Genomic DNA, 14,855 nt, shown 5'->3' on the forward strand with positions numbered 1-14,855 from the left:
ATTGAATTGAAATTCATTATTTATATGAAGGGAATTCATTGTTTTGCACAGTCTCAAAACATGTTTCCTGTGCAGACAGTTTTAGTCCCCATTAATTATTTGTTTAGCAAAGCACCATAGCTATTCCATTTATATTTTATAAATAAATAAAGTAAAACCTCATAAAACCAGATTTAAAAAACAAAGTTAATTAAATTATAAAGCAATTAAACAGGTCTGTTCGTTTTTTTTATTAATTATTATTTGTATTATTTATTATTCATTTATTATTTTTTATTATTTTATTATTATTTTTTTATTTTATTTTTTTATTACATTTGGTGGAACAGTTTTCTGGATACATATCAAGAAATTATATAATGCACTCATTATTTGGTAGTTATCTTCATTTATTCACTCATTATCTATAACGCTTAACCTGCACTCAGGGTCGTCGGGGTGCAGGAGTTTGTACCAGCTGTCATCTGGCGAGAGTCAGGGTTCACCCTGGACTGGTCACCAGTCGATCACAGTTTCACATATAGACACGAACAACCATTAATTTTCATTCACAAGCAATGTACAGACACACAACCATTCACTCTTTTAGTCATATGTTTGGGCAATTAAGGGTCTCCAATTAACTTTTTGCATGGTTATGGACTGTGGGAGGAAACCAGAGAACCTGGGGGAAATTAGACACAGGTTAACATGCAGCCCTGTACCAAAATCAAAATTGGACCAGGGGCATTCTTGCTGTATGGCTGAAGCACTAACCACTGTGCCGCATAATGACAAGCATTCATTTGACAAAAGGTGTCTGAATTTGCAAGGGCTTGCATTTCCAGAAATAAGATCTTTTGTGTGTCTGCTAGGAAAGAAAGAAGCCATAGCTTTGTTGTCAGATTCGGTTATACATAGAGCACATCAGTGAAATTTGACCACTTTATTTAACCCATCATGGATGCACTATGAGCAGAAGGCAGCTGAGGAACAGCGCCAGGGGAGCAGTTAGGGATTCAGTGTCTTGCTCAACAACACTTCGACAGGTTAGGAGGAACCAGGAAACTACCCAGGAATGTTCGGTTTCAAGGAAGACTGCTCTACCACCTGCGCCACGCCACCCAAGCCATAAATGTCTTGTGGCATTTAACCCTGGTGAAAAATAAACACACTAACATGTAAAGAGGAACCACATTTATTTTTGACCTTCTCATACACGTCTCACGCAATTGTGATGCAAGCACTACCGTTTTTTTTTTCCCTTGAAATCCCCCACAGAGAAAAAACATATATAATGACATGGTCATAATGTTAAAATGGAAACATTAAATTAAGCAGTATTTATTCGTATCACATACAACATACAGATTGAGTCAAGAAGACATAAAATCAAACAATAAAAATATTATTATCCTTCAACACTGGAGTGGAATTAACATACCTTAGAGTGTACTGGGTAGGGAAATAAAGCGATACTGAGAAATACAACCATTTTTTTCTTTGTTATTTACACCAAGGAGCTACATTTTTCCATTTATAAAGTATACAAATATAAAGAAAAGGAATTTTATCACAGATTGTATCACAGATTGTATTCCATTTGGAGTACGCATTTATAGGTTCTTGGACTCTTGGTGTGCTCTTGTTTAATTTCCAAATCTGTCCGAGTTTGGTTTATTTTCTCTATTCGTTCATTTAATAAACAACTTTCCAATTAAGCATCATGCACATTTGTCTCATGAATCTTTGCAAGTAATAATTTCATAATTATACTTACTATCAATATTACCTCCCTTCCATGTTTATTATTAATAGCACTGTTTATTTAATGTGGAAATAAATTTTGTCTCTTTTTACATTTAAATTAGTTTGGGTTTTCCAAACTAAACTTCAGCTGAAATCTCCTGGGGTTTGTCAGTAGTAGGTATTCGCCTGATAATATTGGAAAATTTACCAATCCTTGGCAGAGAAGCATTTGCATTTATTTTAGTTTCTTTTATTTATTTTTTTAAAATGGAGATTAACCTCTAATATACAGCATTGATTAAATAAGACCTCAGTTTCAAAAGGGCATGCTAAAAGTTTTAAAAAGAACTAATCCAAGTAAAAATTCTGCTGCTGTGAAACTAGAAAATTGCCTTTCACAGTCCCCCAAACTAGTAGGGGATACAACAGCAACACAACTCATGTTATGTATCACACACCAAAAAAAAAAAAAAAATTCTGTGGCAACAGTAAAATAAAATCAACACAATAAATCAACCGATACAAAACATTTTCCTCAAAATAAAAGCAGGTTAATTGCACCAAAAAAACTTAAAATGCCTTTTGTGTATGAACAATGTGCAAAAAAGGAAGGAAATTCTGCTGTTAATACTATCATAATACTAAAGTCTGTCTCGTACTTTCAAAAATAAATCATCATCTTTCAACTCGAGAAGAATTCATGTAAAGACATCTTGAAAGACAGCGATGGCTACTTTGGTCCTTTGTCATGAAGAAAAGGAAAACACCGGGTGAAACGTGAACATTTACAAAATATAAATCTCATATATCGTCCTTTCTTTAAGTCTGATTCTTCTATAATGAACTGTATGTGTATACTAGCACATCTGTGGTGTTTGGGTACTATATTAGGAACTCTCATGGATTTTCAAAGTGCTCTGTCTGATAATGTAGTGTAAAAAGAACATTAGAAATCAATGTGTGGCTTGTTTCCTTTTTTTATGCCAAAGTAAAAATATTTTATTTCAACTGTAGCCAACAATGCCTCAGAATAGCATTTTTCTCCCAAACCATCTTTTTTTTCTAGCTCTTTTTACATCAAAAGTCAGTCCTCTGGAGTTGATTTGTATGTAAAAAGTCCCCATTGAAGCGCATTAAAATGTATACAAATGCTTAATAATATTATATTCGGGTTCAAGTCAAGATCTGAGAAGCCAAATGTAATATCAGTTTATCAGTTTCACTGCACTGAGCCACAAATGGCAGCAAATCCGGTTTGATGGGTCAAATTATTCATTTTGCTGCTCATTCACACTCAATTTTAAAAAGCAGACTTCTTTTATGATTTAGATTTTTTTTTTTGTCTGATACGTAGCAAATAACAATTGGAAAAGACGGAAATATGAAACACTGGCGATTTCTTGTTCTTTGGAGAGAATTTTTGCTTGCTGCTCAGAATATAACTTTTTTTCTCCATTAATTTCTTATTGCCTCTGGGTACCAAAGTGCATGACCGGAATTAAATATGAACAAATAGAGCAGCAGCGTATGAATTAAAGAGGACCGATAAGTGCAGTCTTGAGATCATTATGCAAGTTTAGCTGATTCTTTTCTATTTTTTTTTCTTCTTCCAGCGTGTTGCTTTCAGTCTTCAGGTTCCAGTCCCTCTAGATGGTCTGGGATGGGGAGACCAGTCAGGATCGTCAAACACTTGTTCCACACGTTAAATACTGGACATACAGGCTGGATGAAAGAAACATGAAACGTGTGCAGGTGTTGGGAGCCCACGGCATCATAGAAGGTCAGGTAACCGGCATCGTAGTCTAACAAGACTCCGACGCGCCTCAGATGAGGCGAGGGCTCGATGGCCAGCTCCTTGCTGTTGTGACGGACCACCCAGGAGTTGTTGCAGCGGCAGAGCACCCAGGAGGCCGAGTTCTTGCCGATCCACTCGTGCTTGGGTGCTGACTTGTAAGCTATGCCCACAGCATACCTGAGGACGAGTGCAGAATTCTATTATCCAAGAAGAACAACAGCTTGTGTTAGGTCTGTGTACTAAGTATTGAACAATAGGTTACACCAGGAGTCTCAAATTCGATTTAGCTGGAGGATTTTGGAGGTGGAGTCTGGGTAAGGCTGGGCTGTATTGACAATTCCACATTTCCACAACATTTTCAAGTATTCCAAACAGAACAACGATCAAATCTTTTCAATCTTTATTAATAACAGCTCTTCAGAAGATAGGCTTATCTACTACTACTTCTACTACTTATTTTACCTAATCCTTCCTGCCAGAGACCTGGCACCACTTCCTTTTGCACAGCTGAGCCACATTTTGCTCGAGGGAGGAAGTAATTGAGATCTTCAGTATGTCTTGAAGATGCTTATCAGTGAGTTTGGACCTGAATTTCAACTTGTTAAAGTTTATGGCGGACAAGAGCTTTTTACAGATATGTGGTCCCAAAATGAAACCTCAGGGAAGGGGGGGAAGGCAAGTCTGTCAAAAATTGTCCAATGTTGTCCGCTTTTTCGCTCACCACCCAGAGCTTGGCTCTGAGTTCAAAATTTAACGGCTGGTCAATTAATTCCGTCAGTGTGGACTTAAAAGTCATAGCTCCAGTCCCACTATTTGCCACGTTTTCTTTCTATTTTCTTTCCTTTGCTAGTAAAAGGTTGCCTTGCTTGCCATAGGAGACCTCCCAGGTTCGTCCCTGTCTGTCTCTCTTGCTGCCATTGGCCTCAGTAAAAATTTTTTTGAACTCTCTTTCTGCTGGTATGAAAGTCTTGGTGTTGCAATGGGGTACATGCACCACCAGTTACAGATCTGTGGTGCAAAAAAGCTTGGAGACCACTGCTGTGAGTGATTAAAAAAGTATAAATGGCCTAGGGCAATGATTAAGCAAAAAGGTGTGTTTTAGAAGAATGTCTAGCTGCAATCGCTAAACTTTGATGTCAAGTAGGGGGTCACAAAATATCATCCTGCACACTGCAATTGGCCCACGAGTTGGAGGTTTGAAATCCCTAGGTTATACAGTTACAATACCATTCCAGGAGAGGTGTTACTGCTACTCATTGTACTTATTGCATACATAACCCTCAGAAGGCACAACATACGGACTGTGTATGTTTTGCTGATTGAAGAAACTAAAGCCTCATGCATACAAAAGAGAGCATGCAGACTTCATGAACGCAAACTCTCCTCACAGGTAAAGAGCTACTAGCTTACCTTTGAATTGCTATAAAGTTAGTAATGTAACTTTGGAGGGGATTTAGATATTTAAGATGATAAATGTGAATAATAAATGTGATAAATGAGAATGAAAGGATCCTGATTATGAAATACTTGATTTACCTTTGAATATTTATTTAGTGCTCCTCTGTTTACAAAACTCACCATGTGCTCCCTCCAATAAGGGCCTCCCAGTAGTGTCGCCCACTGTCGATATAGACATTTCCCACCACGCCATAGCTGCTCTGACTGGTGAAACGATCCTGGCTGTGACCTTTTTTGGATGTGGTCTCATCTCGCTCCACTGTCAGGTTGTCATGGGAGACTTTCAGCTTCTTGTGAGCTGACTTGGGGTCAAGCTTGAATGGCTGGCCTGCGAGTCAAAAATGAACAAAAGTGAAGAGTAAATTGGCTAAAATAATCAACATTCTTTAAAGAAATAATTATTTTCAGATACTTTTCTTTCACTTTGGAGAGGTAAAAATATAATCCCCTCAAGAAAAATGCAGCAAATTGAACTTTGCTTTTGTGCATGCATCTACACATTAACTTTCTGCAAAGGTCGGTCAAATGTGCATGAAGTGCTATTCCTAGTCGGTGGCTTACTGTTGGTCTTCAGAGTCCCCGGTTCACTGCTTCTGCTCCCTGCCTGGTTAATAGCCTTGACAACAAATATATATTTTGTGCCACTCTGCAGACCATGTACCGTGTAGTGGTTCTGCTTTATGTTGGGAACAATCATCCAGCTCTCCAATGAGTTGCACAGACCTGGAAAGAGGATGGCAAAAAGTCATAGAGGGAGGGAGAAGAGGGAATGTGAACATGTCAGGTCACTGTATATAGAAAAAAAATAACACTAAATATAATGCTATTTATCTGTTTATCGTGTTGCCTTATTAATTGAATGGAATTTAAATCAAATATTGAATAAAATTGAATGATATAATGCCACTGGCCCCACTTTGACGCCAATTGACCCCAACAATTCATACTTCATTATATTTCTTATTCTTCCTCCTTTCTACTATTATCTATTACTGTTATGTTTTTTACTTGAAACTCTGGCACAACAATTTCCTTCGGGATTAATAAAGTTGTTCTCATCTCATCTCACTTTGTCTTCCACATAACCTGTTGGTTAAGTGGGACAAATGCTAAGCATGAGAACATAATATAACGGCAAAAGTTCCTCAGGGCCACATCCATTTGCAAGTTTTGTTCCACAGTTGAAACTTTTAATCTTTACTTTTTTACAAAGGAAATCAACTATAGTGGAATCCGGGGAATATTCAAGATGTCTAGAGTATAACCCATAATACATAACATAAAATATATATTGACAACACTATCATTTATTGGTATTTATAAGCACTGTTTGGCTCTGATTTTTTATGACTTTAAAGAAAATAAGTGGCTTCTATAGGACTGTAATTTCACACTATTCTCATGGATTGTTTCTGAGGAAGCAAAAAGTGGTGAGGTGTGAAAAGGAACAAGAAGAAACCCTTTATGCTCTGTTGGCTTCTCAGCTTTAATGTGCTCTCTCTTTGGTGTGTACCTTCCGTGTGTGTATGTGTGTGTGTATGTGTGCGTGCGTGCGTGTGTGCGTGCTTGTGGATGCAGACATGTCTTTTGTGTTAGTTTCATTCACCGACACTTCAATACTGTTGAGCTGCGTCCTAAGGCTAAATGCAGACCAATCAATCATTTCCTTTAAAGGCTGTCATGCAGAATAAATTCATATGTAACTTTGCACATTCTCATTCCCCCTCCTCTGCCATGTGAGTGCTCGATATATAAATTCACAAAGAGGGTTTCTGCCATCCAGCTGCTTTTTTTGTTCACCGAGCAATGAACATATTTGACAAGAGGGATCTATAGCCTCTAACAAAAGAATGCATACTTTTTGTTTTGAGAACTTGATGCCTTATTTAAAGACATAATAATTATCAGTGTGTGTTCCTAATGTTTACGCCTGCTGAGTAAAATTTAATTTGATTTTTGTTGCTTCAGGTACTTTTCCTTAGTAAAAATGTTGTGCTCACCATTCCAAATTGTTGCCAGTTGCAAGTGTTTGCCAGAATGTATGACCTTAGAGGATCCATAATATCATATGTGACAAAGTGTATATGGTTATTATTTTTTCTTCTTTTCATATTCAGAATTTTGATGATGTTGCCAAACTGAAATTGATGTGTACTAAATAAATAGTCATTTTAAAGTGACGAGATCAGAAATTTTGGATTGACAGCAAAAAGCCAAAATAAATATTGAATAAAGATAAACAACAAACAAGGCCCATCACCAATATAAACATCATCACCTAAGTCAAGAAGGTCGACATAACCACTTGTACAAAATTCACACGACCTAACTCAAAGTGAACATTCATTAAAAGGACATGTTATGAATTAATTTGTTATATTTGCTGAATTTCTTTTATCCAAGGACCGAACAAGTATACAAAAAGATGGATTTAGTCCCTTAACTATCATCTTTAACATACAATTCCCTTTGGAAATCAACTTCTCAAAGGTGTTTCTTACAGATTGAAATATGTTGTGTTTGTGGTTATATGGAATTAGTGCTATGCGTCTGTCGCACTTGTTATTGGTTGGTCCATGGGGAGAGCGGGTTCTGTTCCATCACTCAGATGCGCTCTGCAACACCTCTGCCATAATTAATTGTGAAAACAAGAGTGAGCATCTTGGGGAACACATGGATATGAAAGAAAGGAGACCAAAGCGAGAGGAAAACTATAGTGTCAGATTAGTTTAATAGCTGAGAAGACGAGCCTTTAAACTGAAGTGACATTGCGAGAAGGCAGTGACAAGGGTGTAACCTTGGAAATATGTGAGGAATTGAATAAAGGGCGGAAGGAATTTCTAAGCATACAGAGCAAGGAAATGAAGCAAAAAAGAGTGGAAGATAGAAAGGCGGAGAGAAAAGAAAAATCTAAATGAGTTCTGGTGGAATGTAGAAAAAAAATACCTTGATGCTCATCTTCAATCGCTCTGACCACATTTTCTTCCGTGTAGTTTTTGCTCACTCAAGTGTGCCTGTAATTTTCTGGTTTGTGAGTGTGTATGTATGTGTGAGTGTGTGTGTGTGTGTGTGTGTGTGTGTGTGTGACAGCTTACAGTGGCTCTGTTATTTTATAAGGGAATTTATCAATGTATAATTAACCACGTATCATTAACTATGTATCTTCTGGGATGCTTATACATTTTACAGCTTTAACAGTAGCTTCATCTTTGGCTGATGCAAGAATTTGCATCACTAGTACCGTACACTATGTTAGGATTTCGTCATTCAAATCACATAATGCTGCTATAATCAGTTGTATCTACTATCCAAAATCCTTCCTGTTTTCCATACGTACTGGCAATGTTGGACTGTCCAGTAAAGATGGCATACTGGAGCTCATAGGAAACCACCGTGAATTCATCATCTGATGTCCAGTGGACAGAGATGGTGTCATAGGAGGCCGTGCACAACTCTTCTCTGATGCATGGAGCACTTGGCGCTGCATTGGAAAAGAATTATTAAAAACAAGCTGTAGTTCAACTATTTTAGGTCCAAATAACAATAACACAATATCACCCCCCCCCCCAGTGGTTTTAGTAGTTATAACAAACTGTTAACCTTGTTCATTTTCATTAGGTTCAATTTATGAGAAGAAAGGCTTCATTACACACGGCATTAAATTATGTTTGTTCCAGCTCAGTAGCAGGATGACAGGTGCAAAAGTGATGCAAAATCGAAACCAACAAATTCAGAATGAAAGCAGTTTGTATTAAGACAAGGTGTAGAATAGATACCACTGGCAATTTTGACGTAACAGATGAGCGCCATTACATCACGCTTGGCTGACTGACACGCTCCCCCTATATTTTCCATTGTGTTTGATGACACAATTGCTTTGTTCTTTAGCAATAATTTGTAAAGATGTATATTTTAAACGCCATGTTTCTTGCAGAATCCATTGGACAAAGGTATGTAAAAAAAGACAGCTTTAATTTATTCTAAATCACATCCGATCACTTTCTGTGTCTCTGTTGCTTCTGTATTTCTTTTTCTTTCTGTCTCCCTCTCCCTCCATCTGTCTCCCCTCTCTTATCCACTCTCCCTCTCTTTCGCTCTCTTTCTCTCTCCTTGAAGCCTTCTGTCATGAATGGCTGCACACAGTGGAGTGATGCAGACTGATTCACTTAGCAAAAGGCCCTCAGGCAAAGCCCTCTTGCATCCCAGAGAGTAAATACATGCCAGCCATTTTCACAGACCTTCAACTCCACTGCACATGATGCCTTGTTTTTGTCCCCAGTGTACGCATAATTCATACAGTGACATTTTGCAAATGGGACCTCAAAAATGAGTGTTTAAATTACATTTTGGATTGTTGAGACAAATGCTGCAAATGAATTAGTCAAATATGGAAGTTTAAAGATGTATTACAACCATAATTTGAAGATGTTATTTGTAGTCATGGAGGGAATTTCAGCTGATTGTGATCATGGGAAATGAGACATCACTGCACTCCATCTGTATTTAAAATATTTAATGTTGATTTTTCTAGTGACTATAACATATAGGTGCAAAATATGTGCACCACAAAAACAGAAAGATTAATGAACAAGAAAGAATGAATTACAAGACAATGATAATGAATAACGTTTTACCAGTGAGATAATCTAGATTCTCAAGGAGTTTCTTCTCTCTGGTGAAGTCCAAAGCAAAGGTGTCAAATGTATCGGTTAGGTGTATCTCAGGGATCAGCACTTGCGTTGATGCAGTTGCCATGGAAACCCTGGATCATATCCAATAGAAAGAATAAAAAGGTTTAAATGGGTATGTGGTAGTGATCCCTAATTGCTCGTAAACTGAAATGGCGAATTGTATTGACATCTCTGAGAATATTTACACCTAGCTTGTAAAATTATTCTCTAATAATTATAAGCATCACATCAAATCATACCATGAAATTAATTTTGAGTTTGAATAAAAGTGAAAAATTTGTAGTCAAGTCAACCAATGTTTAGATCCTATTTTCAAACTTTGTTGTATCATTGGCCTACATAACAATGCATTTTCACCCTGTATATGCGTGACACGTATAAGAGCTATCACACCTCTCATTGATGCTCTTTGCAGTTTGCAGGAAGCGAGCATGATCGCTCTCTTTGAGGGTCTGATCTGCCTGTGTAATGAGTGCAGAGGACCTCTCAATGCATTGCTTACAGTTAGCAATCTGCTGGGCAAGCTTCCGTAGCCTTTGTGCCTGGAAAAGATGGAATATAAATGTTGCAGAGAGAAATATTAAAACAGATTTTTTTTTTTTTTTTTCAACAAGTGTACAAACAGGCTATATTTTCATCTGGGGAGCTTTGAGATCACATGACAATGCGGCATTAATGCAAAATGGGACAAGAAATTAGGGACATTTGTATGAAGAAATAAAAAATGAAGTGAAATGTTCAATGCTAAGGTCATTATGGTTCAGAATGCACCCTCCAAACAAGTGCAGGATGGGAAACATTCCTCTTTTTTCTGTTATATTCCAATTAATTTTGATCTTTTACTTTGTGGCTTTTCACTGCCAAGTGGCGCAAATGGTTTTTAATAAATCAACCAAAGGACATTTATCTGAAAAGTAGTCTTTTTGGAAAGCAAGCAGGAAATCACATACTCAAAAGAGATGGTTACTCACGGTTTAGCATTTTCAAGTACATCGAAAATTCCGTTGCACCGAAAAACTGTGTTTTTCATTCCCTATCTCCCCTCCCCCATACACAATCTTTCTCTATGTGTGCAGAGATTTTAGGAGACAGATTGAGGGCAGTGGTTGGAATGAGGTCAATGGACATTTCATCTGCAGTTTGGTTTGTTAAGAATCCAAAACAGAGTAAGCTCAACTCAAATCCAGCAAAACCCACCAAACCACAACTTGTTGAAAACAGCAAAAGGAGAAAATGAGATTAACAGTCAAGAGAAACTTCGTCCCACAACATTGAATGTAAGTGCTAATGAACAAATTTAGAACTACACCCAGCAAATCTGTTTGCTGTAAAAATAAATACATATGTGTCTATCCACATTTGTAATGTATCTTTTCATACCAGTGTAAATGCTAAAAGCTTATAGCACATTACACAGTCAAAGAAAATCTCTGTCCCGTTCCAAAGCTTATTAGTTTCAGTCAGAAAAAAAACATTCTGGCTTTAGAGGACAAGTACATTTTCATTCTTCCATATGTTCTATGGGATTCTACTTTCAATCCACCCCACTGATTTTGTTCATTACTTGGAACTGTGAATTCCAGGCTGCTTAAGAGAGCGCCATCTGTTTGCCATAAAAGGCTCAGGTCAAGTGGTTGGAAGTGGTTGGAGCAAAGAACTGCATTTGACCTAAAATGAGGTCAGACTATAGCCTGCATCATTTCCAGTGCATGCGTGTGATTACATAGAGATAAATAAATGTAATGACATCACCTGTCAATCAGCTCAAGCGACACAAACCTCCATATAATTGTCATTCATACTCAAATTGTACCACCCTTGCACCATACAGTACATCCTATTCCAAATGAGCGAGATTTTTTTCGTTTGGATTGTTAGATACGCAGACAATGTTGGATGATTTATGGTTGAGGGAATGGATCCCAAATATATAATGATCACAGACTGCTTAAACTATTATCTACAAAAGTACTGGCTCCAGGGCCCTGCTCAACAGAAGTCAGACAGCTATTCATCTCGCTGTGTTTACGAATTTCCAACAGAACCAAATGTCAGGGATATTGCTTGTCTTTTAATAGAATTCAATATGAATATGATTTTCACCACAATCTAGCCATTTTCACCTTAAATATTAAGGGTTGACGGGAAAGGAGGAAAAACCTCACCAAGTGGCATGTAAAACACTGTCAGTATGTAGAATGATAACGGGCGTGGAATTAAAAACAGATGAAAAAATGCAAGTGAATACATAATCTCAAGATAGCTCTTGGAGCAACATGAGTCATTACGGCAGTGTGGCTCAGTTCGTCTATTTGGAACAGAAAGCTCCTTGTTCAATCCCCAAGCTCCTCTGAACTGTCAAAGTGTTGTTGAGCAAGACACTGATCGGCTAACCTGCCCCAGGGTGCTGCTAAAGGAACTGCCCGCACTGGTTCACACATTAAATTGCGGAGAATAATTTCACACAAGTACACAAATCACACGCTTTAAACAGGAAACAACAGAATCTTGCTGTGGAAAAAAAAACAACAAATTTGACAATGTTAAATATAAACTCCATAATGTTTTAAATATAAAGTATGTTTCACTGTTCTTGAAAACTCAATGTTGACATGTCAGAGGTGACAAACTGAAGTAACAAAAATAGCAAAGTAATATAAACCCTTCTAAAGAGTGTGCCCCTCACCTTCCCCTCCTTGATCTTGCTGCCAATTATTTGCCTCCTCTGTTGGATTATTTCAATCAGAACATCACACTCGTCCATCAGCTTGCCCTCCTGTCTGGATGCGTTTACCTGAGAGCCACAGTGAACACAAGATGAAGAGAGATCAACTTAATGCCAGAGTTGAGAGTGCAGAGAGATATATGTTTAATTACTTTGTATCATGTCAACCGGGAGACAGGGTGTTATTTCCATCAGTCATCTGTGTGCATCTAATATGTTAAGATTATGCAAATTCCCTTTATGAAGAGATAAGTAAATAATCAGAGAGTCATGTAACATCAGAGGAGAGTCTCCCAAACCTATTTTAAGGGAGAGATCTTTATTAGTATCACCAGAAAAAATGAACAAACCTTTTTTTCTGCTAAAGAAACAGTTGTTTCTATTGGGACTTTGAGTCTAATTACCATGGTCACCTCGCAGCAAGATGGTTCAGTAATTTCAATGATATGCTTGGCATGAAGCCCACTAATGGCAAAACAAATGATATGATTTAGTCTGAAAGTGTTTGGGGAGGCGCTGCCCAATACATTTAGCACATAATAATGCATTCAGCTCTGTTCTGAAACACATTCCTCTCACTTTACCTATGGAACTTTTATGGTCCAAGAGGGCAATAAACGTAAAAAGTACAATAATACAGCAGCAAGCTCTAAAATAATGCACAATTCCTCAATGCGGTCGTTTTCAGGTGGTCCTTTCGGCACATTTTTAAATGTTCTCTTGCTGGGGCCAAGTGACAGGACAGGGAGCAATGAAACAAGTCAGCTGTATGTGTCAGTTACCCAAATACATTCTTCTACGTATAGATACTCCGGCTGACAGGTAGTTTAATGCTGACAAAAAGGCAAACATAAACTGTCAAAAAAAAAAAAAAAAAAAGGATCTCGCAGTACCTTTACCATTCCCTTCCTCGACTGCATTTGTGTAAATTTCGGTGTTCACAATGTCAGTGGAAATAGGCAACGTCAGTGTTATGAATAACATGATTTATGGAGACGCAGCATTAGAACCATTACATTAAAAGTTGTAGATTTTTTTATCTACAACTATCTTATTTGATAGTTTTAAAGGAAATAACAGCTTGGACTATGAACCATCTCACTGAGGAATTTGACATACTGATTAAGCTTGTTATTTTGAACGAAAATTTACAGAAACGTCAAACACAGATGTTCATTTGAAAACTGAAGTCACACATTGGTGGTTTTGATATTTCTTATTTTTTCAGTGAGCCAAGAATTGCTATGCCCCACTGATAACAATTTAACTTTATTGGTTCCAGCCGTTCTGCTCATTATGTTTTGCATTATCTGAAAATTCATGACGGTTAATTCAAGATGATAATCTCAAGTGTTGCTTATTTTGCTGCAACATCTGTTCAAGTGTTTGCACATGTAAACCCACGTGCTGTCATAGCCAAAAAAAACTGACCAATCCCCTGCCAGATTTATTTAGAACATTTGAAGATTCTTTACATATTACAAAGTACAAGTTGATAACACGCTTGCCATAACTAAATGTGGAGCATCTAATGACTGTGGGCAGGGTCCTCTGGAGCTTGTGATCAGTTTGACAGATTGGATCTTGGGATGGTGATTAAGTGATTCATTTAGCCACTCTGGGGAAAAAGCCTAGAGGATATTGCAAACTTTTCAAAGGGCAAATTAAGAATAAAGGCATAAATAAATAATCTGTGCAAACATTTTACAGGCCTTGTCTTTGTGCCTGTTTGCATTATATTCATATAAACCAACCGCCCACTCTGCATCAGGAGTGTCACAATAACCCTCGGAGTCAAAAATACCTAAGGGGGACTTTTTCAACATGTTTGCATATTGGCTCTGTGAATTAACTTGATGATGGAAACATGTCATATTCAGTAAAGTACATTGTTATCAGTTGTCCTTTATGAATTAATTGCAAGAGTGACCTCTGTGACTGCTGAAGTTTGCTGTTACCACTTAGCAAGCGCAATCATGTTGATATAGCTTAGATTTGCACATGGAAAATAGACGTTTTAGTCATTTTTGAAAGCCAATGCTTGGATGCAGTTTTAGATAACAAAAAATAATAGTTATCCTGCAGTGAAATGCAAATGAAAATACAATGACAAATTCAATTACTGCAAATGCATTTTTCTAGATTGACATGAATTGTACTGTAACATATCACTATTTGAAATGACACTAATTTTTCATGATATGTGATACATCTGGTAGTTATCAAATAACCTCATGTAGAAGCCAGCTAACAACCATGGTTTGATATAAAATCCTGTGGAACAGCATCATTAAATTTTGAGTACAGTTGAATCACATCCCACATAGAGAGACAGAGTAACTAAGTGTGACCTGATTCAGGAAGACTACCGGTACTCATATTTTCTTAAAATAGGTAAAGAAGAAGCAGAGGACAGGTTTGCAAGACTGGATGTTGAATTTTGAATCCCCACAGTTTT

At 37.4% G+C, this 14,855-nt stretch overlaps 1 protein-coding gene across 3 annotated transcripts in view; it reads right to left on the reverse strand.

Annotated features, from left to right (window-relative positions):
• Window positions 1–1,161: 1,161 nt before the first annotated feature.
• Window positions 1,162–14,855, reverse strand: part of LOC147233355 (E3 ubiquitin-protein ligase Midline-1-like) — a 53,868-nt gene continuing 40,174 nt past the window's right edge. For all 3 annotated transcript variants that reach the window (XM_086148062.1, XM_086148063.1, XM_086148061.1), the window contains exons 4-10: window positions 12,359–12,466; window positions 10,066–10,214; window positions 9,616–9,743; window positions 8,319–8,462; window positions 5,543–5,704; window positions 5,102–5,309; window positions 1,162–3,700 (exon numbers count right to left, since the gene is read on the reverse strand). In XM_086148062.1, coding sequence (XP_086004188.1) covers window positions 3,352–3,700; window positions 5,102–5,309; window positions 5,543–5,704; window positions 8,319–8,462; window positions 9,616–9,743; window positions 10,066–10,214; window positions 12,359–12,466 — 1,248 coding nt within the window. In that variant the 3' untranslated portion in view covers window positions 1,162–3,351. The remainder of the gene's footprint in view (window positions 3,701–5,101; window positions 5,310–5,542; window positions 5,705–8,318; window positions 8,463–9,615; window positions 9,744–10,065; window positions 10,215–12,358; window positions 12,467–14,855) is intronic.

Source organism: Fistularia commersonii, chromosome 6, assembly GCF_037954325.1.
Source record: "Fistularia commersonii isolate RoL2024-O1a breed Wild chromosome 6, RoL_Fcom_v1.0, whole genome shotgun sequence".
In the NCBI taxonomy this organism is placed as follows: domain Eukaryota; kingdom Metazoa; phylum Chordata; class Actinopteri; order Syngnathiformes; family Fistulariidae; genus Fistularia; species Fistularia commersonii.